The 16,151-nt window shown below is 50.4% G+C and overlaps 7 protein-coding genes across 7 annotated transcripts; 3 read left to right on the top strand and 4 right to left on the bottom strand.

The window, feature by feature from the left end:
• Positions 1–858: 858 nt before the first annotated feature.
• J4E82_008864 (uncharacterized protein) lies at positions 859–1,507 on the top strand (the record flags this gene model as incomplete). Its single annotated transcript, XM_051735094.1, has 2 exons — positions 859–948; positions 1,088–1,507. The coding sequence occupies 2 exons, from the start codon at positions 859–861 to the stop codon at positions 1,505–1,507; spliced, it is 510 nt and encodes a 169-aa protein (XP_051585191.1).
• A 489-nt stretch (positions 1,508–1,996) lies between these two features.
• Positions 1,997–3,250, bottom strand: J4E82_008863 (uncharacterized protein; the record flags this gene model as incomplete). The annotated part of the gene is made up of 3 exons (XM_051735093.1): positions 1,997–2,586; positions 2,639–2,851; positions 2,899–3,250. The coding sequence occupies 3 exons, from the start codon at positions 3,248–3,250 to the stop codon at positions 1,997–1,999; spliced, it is 1,155 nt and encodes a 384-aa protein (XP_051585190.1).
• A 1,492-nt stretch (positions 3,251–4,742) lies between these two features.
• On the bottom strand, positions 4,743–5,471 carry J4E82_008862 (uncharacterized protein; the record flags this gene model as incomplete). Its single annotated transcript, XM_051735092.1, has 1 exon — positions 4,743–5,471. One exon carries the CDS (start codon positions 5,469–5,471, stop codon positions 4,743–4,745), a length of 729 nt encoding a protein of 242 aa, XP_051585189.1.
• A 1,142-nt stretch (positions 5,472–6,613) lies between these two features.
• On the top strand, positions 6,614–8,314 carry J4E82_008861 (uncharacterized protein; the record flags this gene model as incomplete). The annotated part of the gene is made up of 1 exon (XM_051735091.1): positions 6,614–8,314. One exon carries the CDS (start codon positions 6,614–6,616, stop codon positions 8,312–8,314), a length of 1,701 nt encoding a protein of 566 aa, XP_051585188.1.
• A 218-nt stretch (positions 8,315–8,532) lies between these two features.
• Positions 8,533–9,618, bottom strand: J4E82_008860 (uncharacterized protein; the record flags this gene model as incomplete). Its single annotated transcript, XM_051735090.1, has 1 exon — positions 8,533–9,618. The coding sequence occupies one exon, from the start codon at positions 9,616–9,618 to the stop codon at positions 8,533–8,535; it is 1,086 nt and encodes a 361-aa protein (XP_051585187.1).
• A 687-nt stretch (positions 9,619–10,305) lies between these two features.
• J4E82_008859 (uncharacterized protein) lies at positions 10,306–10,866 on the top strand (the record flags this gene model as incomplete). Its single annotated transcript, XM_051735089.1, has 3 exons — positions 10,306–10,527; positions 10,582–10,744; positions 10,793–10,866. The coding sequence occupies 3 exons, from the start codon at positions 10,306–10,308 to the stop codon at positions 10,864–10,866; spliced, it is 459 nt and encodes a 152-aa protein (XP_051585186.1).
• Positions 10,867–12,932: 2,066 nt separating this feature from the next.
• Positions 12,933–15,036, bottom strand: J4E82_008858 (uncharacterized protein; the record flags this gene model as incomplete). Its single annotated transcript, XM_051735088.1, has 5 exons — positions 12,933–13,352; positions 13,405–13,838; positions 13,977–14,376; positions 14,430–14,630; positions 14,680–15,036. The coding sequence occupies 5 exons, from the start codon at positions 15,034–15,036 to the stop codon at positions 12,933–12,935; spliced, it is 1,812 nt and encodes a 603-aa protein (XP_051585185.1).
• Positions 15,037–16,151: the final 1,115 nt, after the last annotated feature.

The raw sequence follows: 16,151 nt of genomic DNA, 5'->3' as shown, positions 1-16,151 counted from the left end.
TAGCTGCTTCACGGTCGCCCATTTTGGTTGAGTACGTGGAGAGATAACACGTGTTTTGTGTGGGAGTGCTGAGATTTGTGAGTGATCAACATCCCCGGGTGATCAACATCCCGGTCAGCTAGCTTATTGCTAGATTGTGAGGACTGCCTAGCTAAGTCTTAGGCAGCTCCTTTAGGGAAGCTGATTCCAGTAGGTCACCCGTATGCCTCAACATGTACAAACGTAGGACTGATTATGGGTCTTCCAAAAGAGCCATGGCGTGAAGGACGATGTTCATACTCACGTAGAACAGTCGCGTCTATGTAAGATTAGGCTGTTGCGAGTCACGACAACCATATCTACTGTATCCCTACGTAATCGCCGAGGGCTAGCGTTTTCTCTGTTATTGTGAAACATCAAGGACTTGAATGACTGTAGGACTTTTCAACGATGTTCCTTTTTGATGGATGTAAACGTCATGTCGTAATACATGGGGAGAAGCATCAGTCAAAGGATCGGAAACATCGGAACGGCATTCCGATCCTTTCACCTATAGCACCCGACAGCACCTAGTCTTCACCATCGGCGATCACGAGCAAGACTCTGCTCAGATGCAACGCTACGGAGTTCATAACCGACGTCAGGTACCCGCTCAGTTCGGCATAGTCTTACACCGTGGATGGTTGATCTAGTGGGCATTGGCATGACATCAGCTCGACGTCAAATGGTGACGCTATCATATGGAACTATAGAATGCCCCAAATTGGGACATTCTTATTTGAAGCAGAAGACTTCAGCTCAAGTACTCCAGCAATTCGACAGCATATTGTTCAATCACTTCAAATCACAGCCTTCACACATCAAGCACATCTTGCAAATATGAGCCAGAACCAGAACCCCGATGCCGTCAGCGATGGACGTGAGTTTGCTGGACACGTCAAGCCCAGTGAGCCCCTTATGAGTAGTGGTGTAAGTACAATTTGTTGCTCTTTCTGAATTCATCCAGAGAAGAACCTACTCCAGCCTCTCCGAGATTAAATACAAAACGACGTCTAACACTGCTCGTTCTCATTGTTTGATATGATTGGACTTAACTAATGTGCCTCAGCATCAACCCGGAAAGCTAGTTGGTAACGATGCCGTCCCCGAGTTTCACGCACAAACACTTCCCGCCGGCACCGCCCCAGCTTCTAAGACCTTCCAACCCAACCCCGACCTCAACAACCAAAAGATGTACCATCAAGCCTCCGATACTCTCCAAGGCGCCACCTCAGGTGATGTTCACACCGGTCTCGGCCACCCAGGTCAAGGTCAGACTTCGCAAGAGCTTCACGATGGATCGAGGAAGGGTCAAGGCCTGACTGGTCTAGCTGGCAACGTCAAAGACCAGCAAACTGGTGGTTCTATCGAGACACTGAAGGATGACCCTACACACGCTGCTCAGAGGAATCTCGACGACGTGCCTACCGGTCAGAGGGGTAACACTGGTGGAGCTCCTGCCCAGGAGCGAGAGCCTTCATCAGCATAGATCATTTCTTCATAGAAGACTGTTGTATGACGATATGGGCTGCGGTACGACACGATTGGTGAGCTCTGTTTACCTACAAAGACCGCGATCTGAATAGTTGCTTAAAGCACTGTATGTGGGAGTAATGAATTAATCAAATCAATCAATGTTTATAGTTCAAGTAGGCAGGGATTTACCGTGATAGAGTGCTTGCGTCGTGACTGTGAGTAGATTTTGGCGGGTCAACGTCCTCGATCACATGGGGGATGATAAGGTCATCCCTAAAGCAAGCCAGAGCTTTGCTAGAGCCTAACGGCTTTGTTATTGCAGGCCAAGTATGCAGTAGTAAGGCCAATTTGTTGGTGTGGCGTATTATTGGTTAATGCTTCGGTAGACATCACACGAAAATCATGGTATAGATATTAGAGAGTCGCACGTCTTTAGTATGAAGAAGAAGAGTCCAAGTTGAGTGTCTTTATGTATTCTTGTGATGCTGCACAAAACCTTCCATTATCTTCTTCCTTGAGGACCCGACAGGATACACCCATCAGCACACTCTGGGTCCGTGCTGTTGTAAGCAATCTGTCCAACACTGCCGCCAGGCTCGATGCTAGGGTCGCGTGGGCTCTGGAACATACGTCCAGTCTCCGGCGAGAGTAGTGTTTCGATGATATCACCAAAGGGGTTCCGGATGTGAGCAATAGGCTGGCCTTTGGTGACTGGCTCATCGACAGCTACAAGCCTCTCGACGAATCCTCCATATTGTGACCATGTATCATGGAAAGTAGTGATCATGTATGTGTTGCTCAGGTCGGGCTCCACGGTTTCGTTGGTAGGTGTGATCTTGAGGTCGACCATGACGCGGTTCACATAATCGACTACACGGTCGATTAGGCTGTTGTTCCAGACCTTAGCCTGGCCCATCTCCACAGTGAGTGAAGGAATACCATAATCGACGAAAGTTGTCTCGATGGATCCTGGCTCACCAGGATCAATTTTGAGAGTATCGGGTTGGAGGAGCTTGGCCAGACGCTCCACATAGGGTAGGCGGAAGTCAGAATAGCACCACAGCGAAGTCTCTCCGCCAGAACTGGGGGTATCTGCACTAGAATTAGCTCTGTGTTGCTGAGGTTGGATGCAGGGAGAGCTTACGGAGATCAATGCCAACATCCACATTGGATGTGTTTGCCCAGATCTGATTCCATATGTTGTAAGCTAGAATTTGAGGGCCACTACCTCCTTCCGTGGCTGCGGTACCAGGAAAGATGCGGTTAACGTTTGTAAGCGATCCTGAAGCGCCTGAGGTGAAGTAGTTTCGCTGGTTCAAGTAGATGCCCATCGGATTCACGGTGGGAATACCAATGACTACCTCAAAGTCAGCAGCAATCTTCGCAGAGATTTATAGAGCGTACCTGTGCCATTGAGTGTCGCGACTTGGTCTTGAAGCTGCTCGAAGATGCGTTGCACCACGCGAACCGGGTTCAGCTCGTCCCCATGAATGGAAGCTGACAGTGACAGTTTTTTGCCCGTTTCCAAACTTTCTGGTGTTCCACGTGCAACCATAATTGGTATGTGGACAGGGTGACCGCCATTAAGCTCACCAGCTCGCATGTAGTATTTCGAGACAGTCTGCGGAGGTACATCAGCGAGGTCAAGGCCGCTGATGACCGGGACACCATTCACGACATCGCCGGTGAAGTTCACAGCAGACACGCTGCCGGTGAGGACCGCGGTAGCGGCGGCTATAGTGGGAATGAGCTGCATTGTCGCGTTAGCTGGCTGAGACCCGAAAAGCTGTGTTCACTCACCAGCTCTGCTTTATAGTCCTGACATGTCGCGATAAGAGTCCAGCCATCCCAATTCTGTAGTCAAGCTAGCTCACGCTCTTTGCGCAAAGAGGAAGGTCAACATGGGTTTTGTCCACACAAGTGACGATGCCCAGGAACGACTGCATGCCAATGCTCGGCGCCTTACCAAGGCCGAACCCAAGTTTATGGATCGCGGTATTATCTATCGTCGGAGTTTGGCCGTTCCCCTGGCGATCAGCATGCCATTGAGGAAAATTCCATAGGTATGACGAGATGGTGTGATGGCCTTCAAAGTAACGAGGCATCCGTAGACTTCAAGCTGCTGTTGTCGGATGCTAACTCATGCGAGTCATGCACAGCCGATATCGATAAGCGTATTTGTAGATGTTGATACATCATAGCCACATCGAGCTTCCTCAAGCTTGTCATTAATCTCGGCGCGTCGGATTCTTTGTGGCATAGCTGTCGCGGCTATACAGTTCGCGGCTAAGGCGATTGTCAGCAATCGGGGTTGATTTTCACACCGAATATCTTGGGCAAGGAGATTCGAGCCCTGGCACTACGGCAATGTGGTATTACGAGAAGTATCAAATCTGAGGCCATCTGCGGCGAGCTCAGCCCCTGATGTATAACATAACCCCTGTTTTAGCTTTCGTCATCTAGTCAACCCGTGTTCTACGTCTCTGTAAAACTCGTTCTCATCACGTTTCTTTTCCCGTCATCTCACCCTTACTGCAGTTCTTGTCACTCCACGTGTGACCACTACGCGTGTCGCATTTCTTCCTAGTTCCTATATAGCCATGTGATCCACAACGTTTAGAGCTAAGAGATTACAGCGCTCAAGCTCCTTGTCTGTTGTGGGCTCTCTGGATTTCCTCGAAAGCAAAAAAAATACTAAATGGAAGAGATAGCACGGCTGATGGTTCAACGTTTTGGGCGGGGACATGGAAGAAGGTTTGCTGAAGATGAGACAATAGAAGCATAGTACTTGATGATATATACAGTTTCTGGTGGGTGCAATTTGAAAGATTATCAGCTAGAAGCCAACATCGGAGTAAAGTATTATTGTGAAGTGAGCTGTGAGTACTTGTAGGGACGCTGGAAGATACTAGTCCTGAGCGAACTGAGCGAATTGAGCTGTGGTGAGACGGGTGTAGCATCCGGCAGCCTTGATTACGTTCCGCTATGCACTGGAGTCTCGGAGCAGCACGTAAGCGAAAGCATAGATTCCTTGCTTGCTGGACCACCTGCCGCCCACATAGCCGAGCATACTGTCCTTGATTTTGTGCCAGCGAAGGTTAGAAGACTGAGTTCGTTCAAGAACACTATCGACTCTGTAGTTGACTGCACGTCTGCTCTACCATTCGTCCGTCAACAACCTTGTTTATCTCCACGATCGTCTCTCCTCAAGTTCTAGCGCTGTTCCCAGCCCCCATTCTCTCCAACTCCTATCCCAAGTCGTCCTCCTCAGTTTGACGCACAAGAGAATAGATGAGTATACCAATGGCCATGCTCAGTACTACTCCGATCAACATCAAGCCCCAGAACTTGAGCCACCTCAAGCGATCTGTATCGTGAAGGCTTACCTCTTGGCCGAATGCACCCAATTCGATGTCAGCATTGCCAAAATTGTGTTCATGAGACACGGTCTCATTGGCATGAGCAGCGTGTGTCGGGTGTGCAGATGGATTGGCCAATTGCTGTAAGAATGATCGTTTAGATAAAGGACGAGGCGGGAGCTCAGACGGGAAGGCTGAAGAGACTCGCTCCGGCGACGGGCGGTGGAACTGCGTGTCACTGAGCGCTAGCGGGGTGGAAGAGTCACGAGTAGTCCAGGCTTTACTCGCATCGGTATGGTAGGAGCTGAGCAGCTCTGGTCCTGTGATCTCAAGCCGGGGCCCAAGGAGCTGCAGCTTTGTGCTTCCGGACAGGGTTGCGTAGATAGAGCTCGCTGCTGTTCGAGCATCCGTCTTATTGAAGTTGTCAGGGTTGAACGTGGTCGGTTCACATGTCGTGCTGCTCCTCGGCCTGATCATGTTGGCCACTGAGGTTACGGTGACCTCTGGTGGAGCCATCGTGTCTGGTAGCTGCTCCGTACAGTTGCTGGTTATCATTTTTTGAATGCCCTGATCCGGGCTGACTTCGATGGGTCTGTTTTCGTGGAGCGTGATACCCATAGCAGCAATATTGGTTATGCGTTCACGACCGTTTTTTTTGAGACTCTTGTAGATCTATGGAGAACAGTAAGGAACTAAATTGGAGACGAACAGCTGTTTGTTTTGGTGGTCCACCACAGAAGCAGTTAGAACGGTAAAGAAGCGCTAGCGTGTGAGACGCCTTCACCTTGGTTTCTTGGTCCTCCATTCACTTGTACCTGAGAGCCTATCTGAAGGCTAAATAGATCGTTTCCCATATATCCTTACTGGTTCAAGAAGATTTTGAACCTCCTTCAAGGCAAATCATGACCTGGCGCTACCAATTTACTAAGTCCATACCTATGTGGTAGGTATGGTAGTTGTTTGCTTGCAGGAAACGCGAAAGAAAGCGTTTCGCCTCGTTAGAAGGTACTTTAACCAATCTCCCGCTGTGCTTCTGACGGTCTGTGCGCAACCTGAGTACAGCCAAAGCCAACCAACCGATGTGGGAGGCGCTACGAGGGTGGGTCAGTGGATAAGTAGCTGTGATAGATGTGATCTTAAATCTCTCGTTGAAGATACAACAACAGTGAAAGCATCTGCAAAGTATTGCGAGTCTAGTTATGGAGCCTTGTATGTCGTGCTGTACTCTGGGGCTTGGATGTCTAATTTGAACTGGGAGTCTTGAGTTGGATAGGAGCCGGATACAATCACGTCTTTGACTTGCCACTAGTCCATTCATACTGTATGGTAATACAAGGAATTCTAGACACAATACATGGATGCTCCGTGTATGAAGCTTGTATATCTTGTAGCTGCGCGCGTCGGTGCTTCCTAGGTTGGGCGTACATGGGTCAGCTTCCGATGTCGCCATTTGGACAGTGGTGCTTCTGGCCTTCAAATACAAACGAGGAGAGGACTTCGTGTATACGAGCTGATAGACATTGATGTTGGTATTACTGATGGACAGAGGGGTTGTGTTGCCGAGCCCCTCCAGTGATGCACACTCAGAGGCTATTGTGCCCCACATGATTCTTGCCCCGCACAATGCTTGTGATAGCACCACATCGAGGTTGTAAACATCAAGACTACTTAGAAAGCTATTTGGACAGCAATGACTACAACATAAAAGCTATAGGTGGTTGCGTCGTCAGTCTTCACCTTCCAGGCGGTCAAGTCATTCTATGATCCGCACACCAAAACACCTTCTTTCCCAGATACTCATGAACGATACATTCGATTACATCGTGGTGGGCGGAGGTACTGCTGGCGTGGTGATCGCATCGCGACTTAAGGAATACCTTCCTGATGCGCGCATCGTGTTACTGGAAGCAGGAGCAAACGCAGTGGACCACTCCATTGTCAATGATGTCAGTGACCCACTGGATTGGACGACACACTTTCAAGAAGGTCTGATGGTTGACTACCCAACGACACCGCAAGAGTATCTTGATGACAGAAAGATACCCAACCCGGCTGGACGCCTACTATCCGGGTCGAGCGGCGTCAATGTTGGCATGTGGATGCGTGCATCTACTGCTGACTTGGACGTGCTTGCAGAAAGAGCAGGTAACGAGAGATTCAAGTATGAAAATCTACTCAGATACTATAGGCGTATAGAGACTCATTTTGATACGACTGCGGATAAAAGTCGGTACGGGTTCGATGGACCAATCCACACAGTTGGAGGCCGAAAGTACCCGCTCAGGAGTGTACTCCAAAAGAGTGCCGAGATTCTAGGTCACAAGTACAATCCAACAAAGGGTGATCCAGTTGGTCTAGGAGATATCACCCAGTGCTGGCTTGCCACTTCCAAGACAACAGCGACGCGACAGCACAGTGCTAAAGTATACGATCTCGACGGTGTCAAAGTCTTTTGCGACACCCCAGTAGCTCGTGTTCTTCTTGACGAATCGAAGCGTGCTATAGCGGTCGAGTTGTTTTCTGGTCGCCGAATGATGGCAAGCAAGGAAATCATCATCTCTTGTGGCGCTCACAGAACACCGCAGCTGCTGATGCTGTCTGGTATCGGCCCTGCGGATCAGCTCATGCAACACGGGATATCTCAGAAGGTAGAATCGCCCGCCGTTGGCCAGAACCTCACTGACCACAACGTTGTCACACAATACTACAAACTGAAAGATCCCTCGAAAGGTCTCGCCCGTCCTTTCAACGGTACTGTGAAACCTGAATATGGTCAAGGTCTTCCGTTTGATTTCGCCCTTTTTGCGAACCTCCCAGCAGCAGAAATAGAGACACATCTAAGAGAAGACGGTATCAATCCTGATGGCTTCAGCGAGAAGGCCTTGCTACTAAGGCCATATCGGAGCCACTATCTCAGTGTAGCATGGTACTACCCACTTCTTGCGCACGCCACCGAATTTCCGACAGTTCAAGCAGATGGTGCTCACATTTCTCTATGCGCTTTCCACATGCTTCCCCTGTCACGCGGTACCGTGACGCTTCGATCTGCCGATCCGAGGGACAACCCGGTCTGCAATCCACGTTATCTGTCCACAAAGACAGATCGCTTCATCCTTAGACGGGCTATACGTGAAAACCTTCGCCTTGTGGAAACAGAGCCACTTGCCTTGGAGATTGAGGGCGAAGTGCCACCTGCAGATCCGAGGTTCCCAGCGCTGACAGCTGCGAGCAGCGACGAGGAGATTGATGCAAGAATCAGAGCTTTTGCAGTAACCATAGCTCATCCAATGGGAACTTGCGCTCTAGGAACAGTGCTGGATGATAAGTTTAGGGTCAAGGGAATGAAGGGGCTAAGGGTTTGCGATGCTAGTGTGTTTCCGGAGCCGATTGCTGCGATGCCGAGCTGTACGATATACGCGTTGGCGGAGCTGTGTGCTGACCTCATTGCGAAGGAGATCTAAGACTTATCATGATTCTCTCCAAACTCTTCGTCTCATATAATAGGCCTCGAGAAGGATGGACAAGGCGTCATTGAGGAGAACGCGTATGGGCAAAGAGCTGCGACTGGGAAAGATCAATACATATTAATTTCATTGTTCACGATTACCAAAAGAAACCCACGATGGCACATCGCATTCCATCGTATCCATGACTACCTGCAGTGGTGACAACCACGGATCTATTCGATATCCACCTTGCGGATCTCAACAAAACCAGAGTCCAGCTTCGGTACCTCAACCCTCAAGACACCGTCCTCGAGCTTTGCTGTGATACTATCAGTATCGACGTTTGCTGGGTTCGCCCTCGTTCCAAGACGAATTTTTCTCTCGAAGGCTCCAACCTTGCGCTCATTCATAGCAAGTGCCTTCAAGAACTCCTCGTCACCAGGGCGGTATATGACACCGGCAATGCTTAGCTCACTCTTCTCTGCATCCCAATTCACACCAACGTCTTCCTTTTTGGCACCAGGAAGCGAGACGTGAACAACATAGGCGGATTCAGTGTCGAAAATGTCGGCGTCGGGTATATGGTCCTCGGACTCATTGGCTTTGGTAGTGTTGGTAGCGTTGGAAGGGTGGGTGTCGGTGAATTGGTTAAAAAGCTGTGCGGCAAATGCAGAGGGGTCAAAGGAGTTCCAGGGGTTATCAGCAGCACCAGAGGGTGCGCCAACCATGCACTGCCTGCCTAGAAAAGGCACTCCGCGCGACCAGGGACCCCAGCCTCCGCGATGGCCGCCGTGATGCGGTCCGTGGCGAGGTGAGCTGCCATAGGGATGGTGAGCATGATGAGGTCCAGAACCACCTGGGCCACCAGGACCGCAGCGTCCTCGACGTCCTCCGCCGCAGCGACCTTGAGAACGGCCACCGTGGTGAGCTTCATGGACTGACCCAGAGGCACCTGAAGGACCTTCGCCATTATCATTCTCGGTGTTTGTCCTAGCATCCTTCTCGGCTTCCGGCTGGTCTGTACCGTTCTGATTTTGGGCACCGGTGGCTCCCTCGTGATGGTGCTCATGATGTCCATGAGGAGGTCCCCCTCGATGAGGCATACCCCAGCCGCCACCGAAAAAAGGACCACTAGATCTGAACGGAGCAAAAGGATCTTGGGGGCCTTGAGGGGGTACCTCGTGGTCGTTGTTGGTCTCGTCGTTACGGTTCTGAGTATACATAGGGTGTTGTGGGCCTCGTTGAGAGTCTTGCTGCTCGAGGCTAGCGATAAAGTCCCAGAAGGGAGCGGAGTTGTTCATGTATGTAACGGATGGCATTGTGATAGGCCAAGTTGTGTGGTGGTGATGGAGGGATGTAATGTTTCAATGCAAGAACCTACCTTTTCGGGCGTCTTATACAAAGCAAACGACTCCAGGCATCAAGTCGCACGTGCAAGCGTACGTATGTGCAACCCTCCTCAGCTTACTCGCCACGCAGCCTTGTTGGTGACCAAGCGTGCGATTTGCGGCCAGAAACCAATGGCTCGCCATTCTGTGACTCTTGGAGAAGTTGGTAGAAGCTAGCAGAAGAGAGCGTGGACGGCAGGCTTCCAGGGCGCGCCTCTAGAGCATCGACTAGGCGGGTGGTGAGCAGGCAAATGGATGTTGCGCGTCCAGACGGTCGGGCAGATCGGGGCGTGTGTTCCTCCGTTGTGGCGGTGGCTGTGGCGGCGCGAGAAGGATTGGCTGCAGACATATCCTGAGGGGTGTGCCTTCATTTCTCCACATGGGCCAGGAAGACCAATGGGGGCGTTGCCTGCCTACGTCTTGGGGGGTTGTAGAGGAGGGGTAGCTGCAGCTGCGAGTGTTGCAGCTTCGCTATGACGTGACTAGTCTGCAACAAAAGTGTGTGCCCCACCAAACTTCTCTTCCGCCCCGACCACATTCACCACCAATTTCCATTCAATCGACCAGATCTCTCCCAGAGCCAATCAACACACTCTCAATCGTACCACTCGAGTCAATATGTCCGGAAGCATCCCCACGTCCACGTCGGTCAGCGAGTCAGCTGTCATCGACGCGTCTTTCAGCGATGTCTGGCACCTGATCAAGCTCCAGGACTTCAGCAAGTTCTGGTCCAAGCTCGACAAGAGCGAATTCGTCAAGGGAACCTCAGACGAGACGGACATCGTCAAGTGGACCTTCAAGGACGGCGCCGAGCTCGAGGTCAAGCAAGAGGAGCACTCTGTACGTGACGCAGGCGCATGAGCAAACCCTGCAGATACTGACTGGGATGCATAGTCAATCGACCACTTCATCACATACTCGGTCATTACCTCCAAGCCTGAGCTCTCTTACTCTTCCGTCGTCTCAACTATCCGCGTATACCCCGTCACTTCCGGCACCCACGAGAACAAGACGTTCATCACATGGTCTGGCAACTTCAGCAGTGATGCCGATGCTAGTACGTGAACAAAACACTCCTACCATGCGACACATCTAACACAAGTAGGCGTGATCCAGGATGCCAAGTTCAAGCGCCGCGAAGCCCTTGCCGACCTTGCCAAAGTTGTCTCCAAGAAATAGGTTTCGGGCAATGGAGGCCTGACTTTTTCAGAGGTTGAGAAATTCATGCAGTAAAAGACATGTTATGGTGGCTCGCATTGTGCGATTGGTTCGCAATGACGATGATGATGATGATGATCTGAGAATCATGCAGGCAATGGACCCGAGTTCTGTAGTTTAGCATAGCAATACCGATCAAGATACAACGTTCAAGAATCCTCCCAGCTCTCTCCAGATATCTATTACCTTTTCCATGACGGTACAAAGACCTCCGTATCGGTTGTGTTCAAAACCCCTCATTCATAGGGCTTCGCATGACCAAGGGAGTGCTCAGCCACTCTGCCTGCATCCAAGCGAATCCTTCGACTCGCGAATCGCCTATTTATGGCAACGCTCTGAATTGGTATGACTACTAAAGCATCTTTCATCAGCACCCTGATAGCTACGTGTTGACACCATAACCACAAAAACCTTTTTCCGACATATACTTTGCCTTGGAAAGAATCTGCGCTGCACTACCTACCATCGCCGAACAGTCGTTTGTCGCGGATACATAACCATGGATGGCGCAGGAATTGGAGCTAGTTCGTTCAGCAAAGCAGAATGTGTAGTCATTCGTAATTCTTACAATTCATTGCACGCTAACTTGTAGCAGTAGAGAAACAAGTAAAGCTTGAAGAACAGAGAAAAGCCCATGAGAAGACTGACCGAATCAAACATGAGGAAGAGCTGAAGGAGGGTGAGGATAGAAGAAAGAAGGGAAGGGTAAACCGGTGGATTAACTATGCGTTGTCGAGTCTTGCCGGCTAAGGGTCGACATCATGAGACCACTATCAAACATTTGCTCGTAAGAGGGAGGTGTGTTCGAACCTAAAAAACTCTCCTGATCAGATTCAAATGTGATCGTCATGCTATCGAATCACACGCTTATTGTATATAGCGTTCCAGTCTAAGAATTGAACTACTAGGAAGGACAGGTAGAACAGATAGAGCGCTGTATGTACTTCTGTGCCACACAAAAATCACAAAGCGACTTGTTGTCTATCAACAACAATAAGAGTATATGAGAATCAGTTGGAAGCTAACATACAAGAACAAGTTGGTCCATAAGCGTTGGTCGATCGTAGCTGTCGTGTGATGGGGCGACATACTTTTGGTGCCGTTGCATGGGCAGCTCAACCTCGAAGTCAGTGGACTTTTCCCATGATCGATAAAAAGATTAGATGCAGCTCGACTTGCAAAAGCTTTGTCCCTCGAGGACTTCCAGCCTTCAACACTAAAACACGTCCCTACCACCAGACGCAAGGGGAAAGAAATGATATCACAAGATCTAGCCTCGTGTGCCATAGACGTAGGATACAATAGCTCTGACCCAATCGAAAAACGAAAGATTCGGGAAAAGAAGGGTTAAGCGCAACCCTCCTCCAGCCTTCCTTCCGAGGAGGTTGATCAAAACAACTCCAACCCCAGCCCCATTTAGTAACAAAGACTAGCAGTGCCGCCGACTGCCGCTATCGCACTTGGCCCCCCTTTTTCCTCTTTCTTTTCCCACCGACGAGGTTCCAGTATGCGACTAATCTAACTAATTCTGCGCGTTTTGATTGCCTACCATTCTACCGTGGGTTGCATTCTGCATGATGCGCTGGGGGCCGAGGCTGTACCAAGGAAAAGCAACGGGTAGCGGAGAGAACGTCGACATCATCCGCGCCGTTGCTCCGAGAAACCGAACGTCGATTGACGGATGCTGATCGCCAAAGGAGGTTGGGGATTGCGATCAGGGTCAACTGGTGATGCCCGGGTACGAAACCGCTTTCTCGCTGCAGGGTTACGTTGTGGAATCAAGTTCATGGCTGTTTCCAAGTGTGAGTGTATATCGTTGAGGATGTTATTGCATCTAATATGTTGTTCATTTCATAATTATCGTTATTACCACGGGTTAAATGCTCACTGCTAAGCACAGCGTATGGATGGAACCGTAATATGACGCCATCTTGCCCACGCATTTATGGCAAACAGCCATGAAAAAAAAAAAGAAGAAGAAGTGATATAACTGAATCGAAGAGGAGAGTGATCAGTTCCCAGGCTGCCTATAGCCCAGAGTCTCCCGGGAAGAGTATGCCATTGGGATGGAATATTCTGTGGTACGTTTGCCAGTTCTTGCACGTCCTCTTCATTTCGGCAAATCCATCCTTGGCCTTAATCTCAGACGAGCGCTCAAGAAATTGTACACCAAGACCGGCCGCCACGTGGAAGGGGATATGGCAGTGCATCAGCCATGCTCCTGGGTTGTCAGACTCGAAGGCAAGGACGAGGTAACCTCTGGCAGGGAGATTGGCTGTGTCTCGACGGATGGGATTATTGGTCTTGAGCCGGGAAATGTCACCATTCCAAACGGCATTCTCTTGCTGATCCAAAACGTAGAAGTCGTGCCCGTGAAGATGGATGGGATGGGGTAGTGGTGGAGCAGTGTTGTTGGTGGTGTCTTGTTGAATGACCCAGTATTGCCACTAAAGATACTGTCAGCTGCGAAAACTTCTGGTTTCAATGCTGTAGACTCACCTTGTGATTCTCATCGATTTCAAACACGTGCCGATTATTTCCGTACGTGACGTTACGATCCAACACATCTTGTAATGTGGGTCGATCGAGGTCGATCGCCATCGGATTACCATTTACGAGCCACTGTACCAATCCCTGGCTCTGTGTTACATCGCTAGTGTAGTTGTCGTTGAAACCGAAAGTCAATGATTCGGGCATCTCTTGGGGAACAGTCGTCTTGGCATACGGGACGATATTTTGTTCGTCATAACAGCCCACTGGTAGAACCCTAGCAGTCGAATTGGGCTCCCCAGCTGGTCCGCCAGCATACCGGAAAATACTCTTGATATTCGCCGCATTTGCGTTGGGACCGTCGCATCTACCACCAGTACCTACACGCCACCAGTAGTTGCCAATAGGCTCGGTTGCGTTGATGATGATCTCATAACGTTGACCTAGTGATCATGTTAGTGAAACGTTCTTCAACAATAATTATCGTGGCTGCGTTCTCGTGGGTGGGGGCGCGTCGCACAGGCGCATGTTGTGAGAATCGCAACGGGCGGGTGAATAGAAAATGACCCGGCTCAACTTACCGACTGAGAGGATGAGGTTGTCAGTCCAGAAAGGCTCAATTGGTGTGAAATCGGCGGAGATGACCTGGAAAGAGTGGCCATCGAGGCCGACATGCAGGTAGTTGTTGATACCAGTGTTGACGAGTCGCAACAGATGCGTTTTCCCGGGAGTAAGGATCGTCTCTGCATATTTTCCTCCTGCGGCAGACGTCATCGTGCCGTTGATGAGAACGTTGTCTGCAACTGGAGGGCCGTTGGCATGAACAGCGGCGGCATTCACTGTGAATGTGGTCGCGTGAAACCAGTCTGTCATCGGCAGCACACCAAGATCAATGTCATAGTTCGCTGTTGCTGGTCCCCGTATGATCATGGGACCCACGAGACCATCGCCGTACTGTACGGAATAGTGCGAGTGATACCACTGTGGCTGTCAGATATATTCCGATCATAGGTTGCGCCACTGGAGAAACTCACCGTGGTGCCGTACTGTGTCGCCTTAAACTTGTAGACCTTGGAGTCACCAGGTGCAATTGGACATTCAGTGATACCATTGACTCCATCTTGCTCATTTGACCCGAGTTGTCTTAGACCGTGCCAATGCAAACCAGTGCCGTTAGTTTGGAGGTCGTTGGTCACGGTTATCTCGAGATCATCGCCCCAGTCTGCCAGGATGGTCTATAACATGTGAGTAGGGGAGCAAACAAGTTGTGGTCGATGCGCTTACAGGTCCAGGTGTTTGGCCATTGATCAACAAGATTGGTCTCTCAAAACCGTCCGGGGCTCCTGTGCCATTCGTGATAGTCAAATGATACTTGACTGTCTTTCCAGTATTTGGCCAGTGAAGATCCATGTCCGTGTCGATGTCGAAGTCGCCGTTCCAGCATCCTCGCGATGTTGGCCCATGATTACAGTTCGTTTTGTACCCGTCTCGTTTTTGGTGGCCACTCCATAGACCGGTTTCTTTCCACGGAACCTCAGGAACTCTGGGTGTGAGGTACTCCACAGAAGGTACAGTCAATGAAGCGACGAATGGCAGGAAAAGCCCCAAGGCGGTGGCTACTTTGAACATCGAGGCAACCATTATGGATTAAGCAGGGAGGAACGAAAGAACTTAAATGTAAACGACAGCTGCCAAAGCCTGAACACACAGGGTCAAACGGTGCAAGCAGGCTCAGACTAACTAACGTACAACGGAAAGCGAAAGGCTGGCTGGTCGGATAGACAAAGGATGGTACGAGTGATTATATCTTCAGCATGGCAACTTTGCCCTGCTGCTCTAGTGGGCCGAGGGATAGCCCCGAAAGGCTACCAACGCCAGCAGTGGAGAGTTTCCACCACTAGCTAGTGGTATGATCATTCCATGTAGAGTGTCGCCGCGAGAGTATCCAAGATCGTCCTGAGTACGGCCTACGGCACATGAACGGTAAGGATGCTGGCTTAGTATGGGCGCCTTGCCCAGAGCTGTGAGCGTAAGATACGGCTGCATATCAGCCCTAAGTGCATGAACGGAGATTTCTAAGTGGTCACTTTCGTCGCAAATGTCGGCATCGCTCGTGTTGCACGACTGAATGCAGCTAGACCTACCGAACCTCGGCGGAAGACATTGACTGAAGAGGACGAGCTAGGCACTCGGCAGAGATGCAGCAAGTGCTGAGTCGTACAAGGGGGTTGTAGCTTCAGCAGGCTGTGATGCTGCATCAAGCGGTGATGTGCCTTGGGTCGCGCAGAAAGTGGGGCATGTGAGGCATAGCTTGACATGTAGATACATGGAGGAGATGCCGCTATGGGTAGTCTGCAGAGCCGTCGCCTAGGCTGACCGTGGAGTCGAGAGCCGCCTCTGGGGCTTGTAAAGCTTGATAGTGGTCAAGCGAGACGAAGAAGGATCAGAGAAGCGCAAGCGAGTCAACATCTGGAGACGATCTGTGCTATTTCCTACAAGCGCTAGCTCCGCTAAGGTTAGCGTGTCATGCTGTGTCGGACATTTGTGAGGGGGGCCGGACCTCCTCGTCCGACCACAACATCACTACATCACGATATTGACCACTGAGAGCGCGTCCTGAGGAAAGGATGTGTGGATTACACTTGAATTTGCGCTGTGACTCGGCTACAATCGCCACTTCTCGAGCGTGCCGTGCCGCTTTCATGACGTTCAGGACCAAAGTCAGACTATTGATATGCACCAGAGCTGCATTGGCC

The sequence above is a fragment of the Alternaria postmessia genome (genome assembly GCF_024291825.1).
Source record: "Alternaria postmessia strain BMP 2775 chromosome Unknown scaffold_76, whole genome shotgun sequence".
Classification (NCBI taxonomy): Eukaryota; Fungi; Ascomycota; class Dothideomycetes; order Pleosporales; family Pleosporaceae; genus Alternaria; species Alternaria postmessia.
This window is presented reverse-complemented; position numbering and strand designations above follow the sequence as displayed.